Source organism: Entamoeba invadens (assembly GCF_000330505.1).
Source record: "Entamoeba invadens IP1 unplaced genomic scaffold scaff_1105074726053, whole genome shotgun sequence".
NCBI classification, from domain to species: domain Eukaryota; phylum Evosea; order Mastigamoebida; family Endamoebidae; genus Entamoeba; species Entamoeba invadens.
In genome coordinates, this window is record NW_004443681.1 from 44,647 (window position 1) to 58,395 (window position 13,749).

Here is a 13,749-nt window from a genome sequence, read left to right on the forward strand (position 1 = left end):
TTTGTAATTCATTACATATAATGTATGGCATCGACCCACATCTCAAACCCATTTCGTCACACTCCCAATAACAACTGATATACTACGTTAATGATGGTCGAAAATATGCCGGCTGATGTTACATCGGAAGTTTATTCTTGATATTTAAATCAAGTGTAGTATAATTGATTTTGTTTTTTTGAAAGTCTTCAAAGATGTTTTGTTGACATTTTATATAAGTTGTAATAGCCTGATGTCATTTCGGCTGCGTGACTGTTGTCAGTCTACAACCAATATACTTTATTGATTTTCCCTGCAAGTGCCAAATTGTTATTAAAGACTCTTTTCACTACAGACAACACTTAGTTAGTGTGGCTCAATAACAGGTCAAAGTACCATTGTTGAAATAACCTTTCATATTCGCTCTGGTAGTTGTCGTTTCCATTTCCATATAAATCAGTTGATGTTGGTGAATTGTATCGACCAGCGTTAGTCGGTTTGTGCCTACTTGTACTCAACCAATACTATTAATTGTTTTATCAAAATTCTTTAGTGACTTGCTGTTTCTACACTGGAAAAGTCTAATATGACAACCCAAGTTATTTGGTGTGCATTATGAGTGTCTCGTCTAACCACATATTTTTATACCACAACTTAAATTTGGTTAAATGTTTTATTGTTGATGCCATTTTGGAAGTTTTGCATTTGTGACGCTATGAACTCATTGTGGATTTCATTTGGGGTTCTTTATTTTAAATATGCTTTGGTCATCATTAGCTATTAAAATATACTCTTCGTGGTGTTGTTTTCAATGTCTTTAAAGAACGTGTTATTGAAAACGCCGGTGTTTCTCACCCACTTCTGAATCTCGATTGTCATAGTTTAAGACTTTATCACCACTTTGAATAACGACATCACTATTTAGCCTTCTTAATTACAAATAAAAATGTTTTACAATACTAATAACAAGTATTCAAGTTATTAGTCTTCGGCGAAGTTTCAACAAGTTTCACCCAAACAACATTGTAATTGACACTCAATAAATTTCTACATACTTAACCACCACTCAACTGTGCACAGTATCAAGTTGTATCGTATGCCGTTTTCAATTTTATACCACGAGAAAAACATTAAAAACGACCTAATATAATATTAATAATTATTAATAATCTTATAATATGTTTTCAAAACATCGTCAAGTTAAACAATAAAACTTGTTGCTAATGGTAAATTGTAAAGATTTTAGTCAACACAATATATGAAATTCGATGTGCATAATAATGATATGTATGTTGGCTGTTTTTATTTTATTAAATAAATTTATTTTGTGTTTTTTGGTAACTGTCTTTAATTTAAAACTTAAAAATCGTTTTTTTCTTTAAAAAATGTTTTTGCTTTAAAAATGTTTTTTAAAAAATACGTTTTAAATATACTTTCACTTATTCAAAAAAGGGAAAATGTGCATTGTAATACACACGAAAAAACCCGATAAACAAACAAATATTTGAGTATTGTAATTGTATATTGCTTTCCGATTTTAAGTCTCATTTATTAGCAATTCACAATTGGAGTTAAAATATAAAAAAGACATAATTATCGTCAAGTAGTATCACATAAAAACAATGTCTCATTATAAAAAACTGGAGAATAGTCGCTTTGAAAATCTATGTTCGACTCGTCGTTGTTTTTTCAATTTCTAACACATATACGCCATCGGCTAAATCTTTTTCTTTTGAAAAGTCGCTATAAAAATGCAAAATTTGTCATGATAACGTAAAAAATATCTCTCACAAAGAACGCTTTTTTGCGAACACATACAAGTACAAAAAAAGAGTTAAACAAATTGTGTTTGTTTCATCCTCCTTTTCTCTTTGAATTCTTGAATCGACTTCTGCTGTAATTTGTGTGATGAATTCGCCGTCCAATTTCACCGCGACCCTCAAAAATACATCGCAACATAGTTTTTTTACATCCTAGTTCTGCGAGTCCACTAAGGGCAAAAATATTTCCAAGCAAAGCAATAACGCTTTTTCCCACTGTCAAAAATATAATTTTTTAATCAGTTCCTTATTATTAGTTTGATTTTTAGTTTGAAAACTAATAGATACCATTTTAATTATTTAACAAATGAAAAATTTCAACAAAGTACGTGTTATAAATACTCAACAACACCATAACATGCTATCCACACATGGGTGGAAGAATGATTTTTAACTCAAGTTTACATGGTTTTAAAATTTGATATTTTTCATTGACTGTTCTAACTACAAATTATAATGTAATTGACTGATTTTGGTGAAACACATTGAATTTAATAAGTGGTGTTAACAAGTCTGTTTAATGATTTGGAAAATAAAACAGAACAATAACGGTTTAATAAGACGTTGTGAATCAACGACAAATGATTTAAACGCGTAAAAGCTTTGTTTTTATTTTCAATTTTTTGCACTTAGTAAATAATTGATTATTTTTATGATGATTTAATAATATAGTTTGTTTTACTATATTTATAATATTAAAAAATAAGTATTCAATTCCCGAAATATTAAAAGAGTATTTGAATTCATTTAAATAAAAAGTGTTTTTCAAGTGTTAATTGTGAATTTGATTGGTTAAAAAAGTAGGCAACACATCTTCTCGAATAAGAGATGAATTATGTATAAGTATCTTGGTGATATTTTGCCAAAATCAAGCTACTTTATTTTTTATGTAAATTTACAAACCAAACTAGAAAAAAAAATGAACTAAAAAGTACAAGACATAACCCAAATTTTTTAACAATTTTTTTGATTTAATCAAAAACATTTGAACCCGAACAATTTCTGTTTATAAAATAACAAAACGTATTCATTTTAATAAAATATAGTTAATTATTAATATTTATTATAATTACATTTCTATTTATACATTACTCGTTTTTAATAAAAACCTTTTTATACGTGGCGTATTAAATTGTTATTTACCATCATACAATTAACATGGTTTAAACAATGATAATCAATTGTATATTATAAGTTACAACCATTTAAAATCAAATGTTGGCATATTAAATATTGTATTTATTCAAATCATTAATGTTTGAAAAATCCATTTCTAATGTTATCAATTTGTTTTTGTTTGTATTTTTAACTATTTGGTATTATGTATTAATTTGAATTGTTTATTTTAATAATTATAAAATTATATTAATTGTTCTTGAATATTTATGTTTGGAAACGTTAATATTGCCGATGAATATAAGATTAACAATTTTTGTTTTTCTAATGTTTTTAAATTTGTTTAATAAATAATAGTTGTGTAAATTGGCAAAATTACCCATTTTTGCTACATTTAAAATTGTTTAATATTTTTATAACTTATTTTTTAATGTTCATTTTATTATTTAATTAACGATATGATTTTGCATTAATAATTTTAAATATTTCTGTATTTTTATCATGTTTATTTAGTTCTTTTTAATGCACAATTTGGGATAAATGTATTTAAATTATGAACAATCAATGTAAAAAAGGTGCAAGTTCTGAACCCGAACAAGTTTCTTTGGTACATTTATTCAAATGATATTTATTTGCCTGATTTTCCCGTTTATTGTTGTTGTATTTATACAACATATTTGAAATAAAAACAGAAAATTAATAATAAATTTGAAAACTTATTCAACGTGCAAATGATTCTTTTATTTACCAATTTCTTTGGCAAACACCTATTTATTGTGACTTTAAGTAAACAATAGATGTTAAAATATATATCGGAGCAGCAATAAACCAAATTTTAAAATTTGCGTTAAAAACACGTGGTTTTAAAAATAAAATTCATCTAAAAACGCATTTTTCAAATGATTTTTGTTGTAAAAAATAAATAAAAACAAAATTTGAATTGTTTAACCAAAAATATTGAGCACAGTCTATTTATTTGTAATGTTTTACAAAACTGTACTATATTTTTAAAAATGTATTAATTAAAACTATATTTTTCTTATTACAAATTATATTAAAAATAATAACTTATTTTTTAAAATTAAATAGTATAAAAATTAAATAAATAAACATGTTTTGAAAATGATTATAATCAATCCGATACGGTTTATACGACATAAAAACGTTTTAATTTGGTCTTTTAACAAGATTTCATCTTTGAGAGCCGTCTTAAAACTCTTGTGATGCTTTGATTCTACAGTTGATTATTTGAAAAAAAATATAATAAAAAAATAATAATATTACGATGTTTTTACCCGAATATTTGAATTAAATAATCGCATTTATTAACAAAAAGATATAAAATATATCAACCATTATTGTATAGTTTTCTTTTAAACTATTATTCCCGTTAATTGAGGTAATATAACTGTAAAATTTTTGTCAATTGTAATATGAACTTTTTGGACAACAAATTAAATCGATTTTTTAAAAACTTTTTTTGATTGAAAAAAAGCCATTATTAGAGTAAAAACAAAGAAAACACCAAAAAACAATATTTTTTGTTAAAAAGTGGACTTTTTTGCCAACAGCCACAAAATTTACTATATAAATGTCTAACCCTGTATAGTCACTTTAGCTTATGTGGAACTTTACCTTATGCAAGGAACCTGTTATAATATATAGTTATTTTATAATATAAAAAAATTTGGATTATTACAAAAATTGGTAAAAATAACACAAAATGGATTTGAAAAAACGAATAATTTTAATTTTATTATTGTTTGTGAAAAAAACCCACAAATAATTGACAATAAATTAAATTTTAATAAAGAATATTATTTGTGTTTATTATATTTCATATGTTGTGTTAAATATCATGTTCATAGCAGTTTAATAGAAAATACATTTGCTATTTAATATAATTTTACAACTAAATTATGTGTTTCAGAGACTTGTGCATCGTGTGATAGAAAAACTGGTATTTGTATTGCCTGTCGTCCAGGAAGTGGGTTTGTGACAAACATCAAATGTGAAAAGTGTATACCTGGTTATTTTTCAAATGGAGGAACTGTTTCGTGCTCCCAATGTGCCCAAATTATTATTCATTAGTTGGATCTACAAGTTGTTCCGCTTGTGATTCTTTGTGTGCGAATTGTAGCCAAATTAACGGAAGTTGTCTTTCTTGTTATAAAGGGTCTCGATTATCCGAAGGTAAATGTGTAGTATGTCAAGCAGGAACATTTCAAAGCGGAAACAATTGCTATCCATGCTGTGGTGAAAATAATTATTCTCTTGTAAATAGTACAGAATGTACTAAATGTTCTAATTGTACAACATGTGAAAGACAAACAGACCGGTGCACTTCATGTGAAGAAGGATATACCATAAATAATGGTTTGTGTTTGATTTGTGCAAGTGGCACATTTTACAATGAAACAGAAAAAACATGTCAAAAGTGTCCCAAAGGGACGTATTCACCATCACCAGGAAGTGCAAACTGTATAGAATGTCCAATTGGCTCTTACTCTGACAATGAGGGAGGAACATCATGTAAATAATGTGACGATTCGTGCAGTGAAAAACAGTGTACTCAAGAGAGTGGATATTGTGTTTCATGTCCAGCGGGTAGTATCAAAAATACGAAAATATGTTCAGTTTGCAGTGGAGGGACTATTGCAAATATGAAAACAAACACATGTGATAATTGTCCAGCTGGAACTTTTTCAAAAGAAGGTTCAACGGAGTGTACATCATGTGAAGAGAACTCTTATTCACAAGAAAAATCAGAAACGTGTACTTTATGTAGTAATACATGTAAAAGGTGCGATAAAACAAGTGGAAAGTGTTTTATTTGTATTGATGGGTATGGCTTGGATAGTTCAAAAAAATGTATGTTATGTAAAATTGGTACTTTTTCTTTGGATTCTAAATGTACCGAATGTGGGGATGGCTTTTATCAAAACAAAGATGGACAAAATACTTGTAAACAGTGTAACTCTTCGTGTACTTCTTGTCATAAAAACGAAGGTAAATGTTTTAATTGTAAAGCTGGATATGGTTACAACTATGGTCAATGTACACTTTGTGGTGAAAATAAATATTCACTTGGTGGTACTTCTCCATGTTTGCCATGTTCAATTGATTGTAATAATTGTAGTCGAGAAAGTGGAGTTTGTACAATATGTCAACCTGGATACAAGGAGACAACAAACGAATTATTCAAAAAATGTGTTTCTTGTTCTTCGAATAGCAATTGTTTTTCTTGTGATTCAAACGAAAATGAATCACAAAGAGAATGTGCCGAATGTTCAAGTGGATATTACTTAGACGATAACACGTGTTTGACATGCGCAAATATACCTTCATATGTTGAGTGTTCAACGACTAAAAAAGAGTGTTATTCATGTGATAATGATTTAATAACAAATGGAACTCAATGTATTTCTTGTGATACAGGAAAAGTAAAAACAAACAAAAAAAACGTGTTCAGAATGTTATCTAGTGATTGACTATTGTCAACTTTGTGAATATAACAACGGAAGTACAAATTGTACAACGTGTTATTCTCCTTATGTTGTTGAAAATAGAAAATGTGTTTTGTCATATACAAATGAGACTCATTATAATTACGAAACAAATAATAAAACATTGAATGAGAATGCGTGCCTCCTTCAAGTAAATTCTTCGTGTTTTTCTTGTACTCAAAATTCTTATCTCCATGAAGAGATGTGTAAAGATAAAGATACAAATTGCCACAAATACTCTAAAACAACTTGTGAAATTTGTGAATCTAATGTCATCACAATAAATGGAAATTGTTCATTAAACGAAGAATGCAAATATCAATTAACTCAAAATGAGAACAAAACTTGTTTGATATGTAACAATAACACGGATTGTGGACTTCATGTTACAAATTGTAAATATACACAAAACGAGTTTAATTATTTAGCAAATCAAAATTATTACACAACTGTTGACAATTTTGGTCAAACCAAATTATGTGAAAATGCAGAAATTTGTCGATTGGAAAATGGAGAATTGGTTGATATAACATGCAATCAAAATTTTGTGTTAACTCCAAATAAAAAATGTGTTACAGATTCAAAGTGTCAAATAAAAAGAGGAAGTGACTGTGTTATGTGTGATAAAGACAGTCACATGAATAATAGTGTATGCATTGCAAACAATGATGATTGTTTAATTCAAAACAAAGACACGTGTATTTTATGTAACAATAAAATAACGGTTGAAGGAAATTGTGTTTCAATTGAATCTATTCAATGCAAAGATTTTAGTGATAATATTTGTAAATCGTGTGAAGAAACTTATTATAAAGACGTTGAAGGGTGTGTAACTAAAGTGGAAAAATATGACAATTGCCAATTTGTCAACGTCGTTTTAAATTCTTGTTATGAGTGTACCAAATTGTTTCTACTTATCAATAATACATGTGTAACACAAAGTGAAGTAAATAACACAACAAATGTGAATTCAATTTTAAAAACAACGAGTGAATACAACGACAATTGTATTGAAAGAAGTTCTAAAGGGTGTTTCAAATGTTCCGATGGTTTTTATTTGCACAATTCAAATTGCGTTCCCTGTAAATCTCCATGCTCTTATTGTTCCAATGAAATGTATTGTACAAAATGTGGTAAATATTCATATGCAACAAATGGAAAATGTGTAGAAATCAACGAATTATTGAGTACCTGTGATGTGATGATGTCAACATATGACGGGTGTGTTGTTTGCAAAGATGGGTATATGCGATCGACAGATGGCAAGAAATGTGACAAGTGTGACATCTCTTGTAAAACATGTTCGAATGATGGGAACTGTTTTATTTGCAATGACACGTATTATAGAACTCCAAATAATATAACAAAATATTGCAATCCACAAGATGAACTTACAAATTGTGTGAATAAAACGACAAATGGGTGTACGCAATGTGAAGATGGATATGCATTAAAAGAAAATTTGTGTAAAAAATGCGGCGAAAATTGTACTTTTTGTGATAAATATTTTGAGTGTTCCAAATGTGAAGATGACAACATTTTAATTAACAATAAATGTATGCACTATTCGCAAATACAAAACTGCATTTCTTCTCAAAATTCCATTTGTTCAAAATGTTCAGATGGTTATAAACTCAGTGGTGACAAACTTGAATGTAATAAAAAGACTAATTATGGATTAATAATAGTATTACCAATTATGTGTATTGTTGTAATATTATTTATAATTATCTTATTAATAACAATCATTTTAATAATATTCAATAAGAAGAAAGAAAATATATTAACAGAAAATATCTGTATCTTTAAGATGAAGCGCTCTAATATTATAATGACTAAATTAAGTGATGACATTTTATCAAACAAACAAGAAATAATGTTTGGTGATGACAGTGATAGAATACACATTGAATGTGAAAATCGTGAATTGTTTTGTGTTGGTAACAACAAAAAAGGAAATATGAAACTTCAAATCACCACAAAAGAGGGGTGTGACAAATATTCGATACGGACAGAGCCACAATTAGTCACACTTAAGAGTGGAGAAGCGTGCGAATTTGAAGTCTTTTTAACACCATTTTGCACTATGAATTTGTGTGATGAAATAATGATAATCTCACTAGACTTAATTAACGGGAAGAAGGAAACAACTTCTGTTAAAATAAAGGCACAAACAGAAAATTCAACACGACTGGATTACGACGAGTTGATAGAAGACAAGAAACTCGGTGAAGGCTCCTTTGGAATAGTTTACAAAGGAAAGTATCAAGGAAATATAGTTGCAATAAAAAAAGATGAAAGAAACAAATCACGACGATAAGAATCAAAAAATTGAATTTAAAAAGGAAGTTGAGATGTTAGACAAATTCAGAAGTGAGTATATCGTCCATTTCTATGGCGCTGTGTTCATACCAAAGAAAGAATGTATGGTCACTGAATTTGCTCAATTTGGGTCTTTAAAAGACTTAATGAGAAGAATGAAAGATGTTGATATTAGAATGAAATTGCGAGTTAAAATGATGTTAGACTGCTTTAAAGGAATACTTTATTTACATTCAAATGATATATTACACAGAGATATTAAGCCGGATAATTATCTAATATTCTCTTTGGATATTAATGACTGTGTAAATGCTAAATTGACTGATTTTGGAAGTAGTAGAAATGTAAATATGTTGATGACAAACATAACATTCACCAAAGGTATTGGAACACCAAAATATATGGCGCCTGAAGTTCTTGACAAAAAGAAATACAAGAAGGCCGCTGATGTTTACTCGTTTTCTTTAACTATGCTTGAAATAGCTATGTGGAAAGAAGTGTTCCGAAAAGATGACAAAGACTTCAGATTTGCTTGGAACATTGCAGATTTTACAAGTAGTGGAAAGCGTTTGCATATTCCGGATACTGTTCCAATGGAATTGACTAGTTTGATAACATCAAGTTGGACACAAGACCCACTTGAAAGAGCAAATATCAATATTGTGGAAATTGGACTTGAAAAGTTTTATAACACAATTTAATTTGTTTTGTTATTTTTTTATAGTTATATTAATTGTGTGTTGTAATACATATTATAAACATTTGAAAACAATAAATGTGTTTTACAAACTTGAGATTTCTTGAATTTTAGACATTTGAATAAAGTTCAACATAATTTAAAGAATTAATAAAACATAATATCATTATTAATTTTGAACAATGTAAATTAGATTAATTGGAAGATATAATATTACACCAATTTAATTTTATGCCTTTTAAAAAGTTTGTATTCTAACCATAATTATTCTATTACATTTATATAAAAATCTTTGGTTTTACTATTTTTTTAAAAAATGGAATTTACATTTCAACAAATAAATGGTGTATTGTTAAGGATATAACCCATATATTGACTTTTTTAATTATTATAAATAATTTCAATAATGAGTAACTGTATAATGCTCATAACATTACAAAATTAATTCTGATGAAAAACACCAAAAATGGCTTTACACATTGTTAAAAACAAGTCAAACAATAAAAATTAATGATGTTTTAAGTGTTAATAAATATCATTTTTAAACTAAAATGAAAAAAAATGATTACATCATGTTTTGCAAAGCATCAACAATTTGTTGAATAGTCGCACGCTCTTTGGTATTTTGAATCCAAGCACTCTGTATTAATTTAAATTGCTCATTAGACATATCACTTCCAATTTCAAGTCGCTTACCAGCGACTACGAACTCGACGATGTTCCACGGATAATTAAAATTTTCTTTGTTGTAACATTTTTCCCAATTGAAAATTTCATACATGGTTATTGCAAAAGAGAAAATATCACTTGGCATTCGATATTTTTCTTTATTCAACACTTCAGGCGCCATGTACTTTGGTGTTCCAACTCCTTTGGTGAAAGTCATGTTAGTCATCAACAAGTTGATGTTTCTACTACTTCCAAAATCAGTCAATTTAGCATTCACTTTGTTTTCAAAATCCATTGATACAACTAAAATGTTGTCTGGCTTGATATCTCTGTGTAAAATGCCATTGTTATGTAAATACAAAATTCCTCGAGCTGCATCATACACAAATTTGTTCCTCATTAGATTTGAAATATCTCTACGACTCTTATGAATCATTATATCTTCTATACTTCCACATTCAGCAAATTCAGTGACTAAACTCATTTTACTTGGTACACAAACTGCACCAAAGAAGTTGATAATAAAATCACAATGAAACTTTTCTAACATCTCAATTTCTGAGATAAATTCGAGTTGTTTGTCATCTGTTTCATTGACTATTTTTAATTTTTTTATTGCGACTTTCTGCTCCCTGAAAACTCCTAAATAAACAACGCCAAAAGATCCTTCACCAAGTTTCTTATCTTCTTTAAGTTCATTTGGATCAATCCGAGTCGAAAGCTCTGTATTAAAAACAATTTGATAATCAAAAAACGGTTTCTTTGGCTGTTTTAAAGTCGATGTAAATCAATTTAAGTAAAGACGAAATTTTGCACGTACAATTTGGGGTCACCAAAATTTCAAATTCACACGCTTCGCCATTTTTGAGAACGACAATTTGTGGATTAATTTGAATTGTTACTCTTTCATCTGTAATCACACTCAATTGTAATTTTATGTGGTGTTTCGACTTGTTTCCCAAACATAGAAGTTCGCGAGTTTCTTTATTAACTGGAATTTGAATGTTATCGAAGTCAATCAACTTTTTGTTAGAACTTAAAACTGAATCTAAACTGGTAAAAATTAAATTTGATCTTTCCATTTTAAATATTGTTTTCTCTTCTGTATTTTTGTGTTTTTTAAAGATAAAATAGAGCGGTAATATGATAATTGATATTATAATTATAATTAATAGTATAATAGAAAATAGTATGACAATGTATACCCATATCTTCGTCTTTTCTTTACAAAAGTTGTTTTTGAGAATAAAACCATTTTCACACGTAACACAAAGACCATTTTTAGCACTTGTACAATGTTGAATTAATACCATGTCAACACATTTTGTCATGGAAAATACGAAATTGTCAAAACAGCTCGTGCAAACAGTTTCAGAATCACACGACAAACAATTTGGATGACATTTTGTACAAAAGCCGTTTTGATTGAGATAATACCCTTTAGAGCAATTTAAACATGTATGTGAACCTGCAGTGACACAATTTGCTATTTGAGTGGTACTTACACAACGAGAATTATTCATAAAATAATGTTCTGCACACGTCAAACAAATAGTTGAATCTTTGATGCAAGTGTCACATGACAAGTGACACTTTTCACAGTTTCCTTCTCGATTCATTACATAACCAGATAAACATATTGCACACTTTATTTTATTTAATTGAAATGTCTGACACCCATTTTCGGTATTAAGCAATTCACAGGATATCCCTTGTAATGTGTAATTTATATCACAAACCGCACATTCATTTGGACTATAGCAAATTCTACAATGTGATGGACAATTCACACATTTGGAATTATATAAATAATACCCAACATCACATCGAATACATCCAACTGATTGAACTATCGCGCAGTTTGATGTTAAAGTTGTTTTTGTTGTTTGCATTAATTGCCTGTTTTGTTTTGTATCAACTTCGCACGTTGATGTATCAGACAAATAATATTCATTTCTGCATTTTAGACAAAGGGATTCAGAACAATATTCGCAATAAGTTGAACAATTTTCACACATGGAATTCTGATCTCCTGTTTTATACAATTCAATAGAACAAGTGGTACAAATGTTATCATTAATTTCTGTACATTTGTCGTAAAATAAACATTCTTTTGTTTGTGGTACTATCAAATAATTCTGTTTGCAAATATCACAACCATCATAATTACACTTTTCGCAATTTTGAGTACATAAAGAACAAATACCATTTTTAATTGTAGAACCATTTTGACATGTATAACAATATCCATTGTAACTAATTTCACAATGTGTTTCTTTTAACTCACATTTTGTTGAATCTTCGGATAAAGTATGATTAATTGCACATGCTTTACATCGGATTTGATTGTTAATAAACACACAAGAATTACAATATAAAGGACACTCTTCGCATGTATTATTTATATTCAAATAATAATTATCTTCACAAAAAAAACAATTAAAATTAAAGTAAAAAAACAATGTGAAACTGTTTGTTGAACACATTCTAATGGAGTTTCAGTTGTTGTTTTATTAAAAGAACATTTTAAACAACTTTCTTCTTTACAAATGTCACAATTGTCAATCTCACATGATAAACATCTTCCTTCTATTGGATACATTAAATTTGCACAACTTTCACATCCCAAAGGCATATTGTAAATATCACAATCTTTTTTAGAAATTATAAAACATTTTCCATTTGAAATTGAAAAACCGGTGACACAAGAAACACAAAATGTACTGTTGAATGAACATGATAAACAACCATATTCACATCTCTCACATTGATTTAATGTATTTAAACCATATCCCTCATCACAAAGAACACACTCATAAGTCGTACGACTCGCCATATGACAATTGTCAAAATAAATTGAAGTTTCCCAACAATAATTATTATTTGGAAAATATTCATAATCACATACATTTTCAAATCTAATGCATTTGGAAATATTTTCATTATCGACACATTGAACGCATTTGAAATTTTCATTTAAAACGTAGGGAAGACGACACTTCGAACAAACTTCTCCATTACATTCCAAACAGTTATTATCATTGTCACAAATAAGAACACAAATACCATTCAAAATGTAATACCCAGTTTGACACAATTCACACTCATATGAATCCGTTGAACATTTATTACAATTTGTAATATTACAATCAACACAAATTCCATTAAAAAGTGTTTTTTCAGAAATACATTTTGAGCATCCCCATTGTGTTGGATCACACAATACACAATCGTCTATTTCAGAAATACAATCATAACAATAATTATCAAACAAAGAAAGTCCGTATTGACAAGATCCAATTTGTGGAGATACACAATCCGAGTTTTGAGAAGTACATGAAATACAACTTCCATTTGAAGAAACTGTATATCCATGTTTACAGCTTAAACACTTAAATTCGGTTTGGGAACAATATAAACAATTTTCAATGGCTTCTTCACAAATTGAACAATTTAAATAATCAACAGTTGGAGTATAATAGATTTCACATTTTAAACACTTTTGTACTGTTCTATCGCCTTCAACGCAGTGCATTATAGCTTCTGAAAAGGATACACAAATACCTTCATTAAATGTATATTGTTCTTCACATAATAGACATTTACTTTCATTTTGAGAACACGTAGAACAAGTCAAACA

At 28.3% G+C, this 13,749-nt stretch overlaps 5 protein-coding genes across 5 annotated transcripts; 3 read left to right on the forward strand and 2 right to left on the reverse strand.

Moving 5' to 3' along the window:
- Positions 1 to 4,981: 4,981 nt before the first annotated feature.
- Positions 4,982 to 5,455, forward strand: EIN_321150 (hypothetical protein; the record flags this gene model as incomplete). Its single annotated transcript, XM_004260445.1, has 1 exon — positions 4,982 to 5,455. One exon carries the CDS (start codon positions 4,982 to 4,984, stop codon positions 5,453 to 5,455), a length of 474 nt encoding a protein of 157 aa, XP_004260493.1.
- A 2,797-nt stretch (positions 5,456 to 8,252) lies between these two features.
- EIN_321160 (hypothetical protein) lies at positions 8,253 to 8,741 on the forward strand (the record flags this gene model as incomplete). Its single annotated transcript, XM_004260446.1, has 1 exon — positions 8,253 to 8,741. One exon carries the CDS (start codon positions 8,253 to 8,255, stop codon positions 8,739 to 8,741), a length of 489 nt encoding a protein of 162 aa, XP_004260494.1.
- Positions 8,742 to 8,775: 34 nt separating this feature from the next.
- Positions 8,776 to 9,444, forward strand: EIN_321170 (serine/threonine protein kinase HT1, putative; the record flags this gene model as incomplete). Its single annotated transcript, XM_004260447.1, has 1 exon — positions 8,776 to 9,444. One exon carries the CDS (start codon positions 8,776 to 8,778, stop codon positions 9,442 to 9,444), a length of 669 nt encoding a protein of 222 aa, XP_004260495.1.
- A 561-nt stretch (positions 9,445 to 10,005) lies between these two features.
- Positions 10,006 to 10,659, reverse strand: EIN_321180 (serine/threonine protein kinase HT1, putative; the record flags this gene model as incomplete). The annotated part of the gene is made up of 1 exon (XM_004260448.1): positions 10,006 to 10,659. The coding sequence occupies one exon, from the start codon at positions 10,657 to 10,659 to the stop codon at positions 10,006 to 10,008; it is 654 nt and encodes a 217-aa protein (XP_004260496.1).
- Positions 10,660 to 10,855: 196 nt separating this feature from the next.
- Positions 10,856 to 13,671, reverse strand: EIN_321190 (tyrosine kinase, putative; the record flags this gene model as incomplete). Its single annotated transcript, XM_004260449.1, has 2 exons — positions 10,856 to 12,531; positions 12,570 to 13,671. Coding segments are annotated over 2 exons (2,778 nt in total), but the record flags the coding sequence as incomplete, so codon positions are not given.
- Between the last annotated feature and the right edge of the window lie 78 nt (positions 13,672 to 13,749).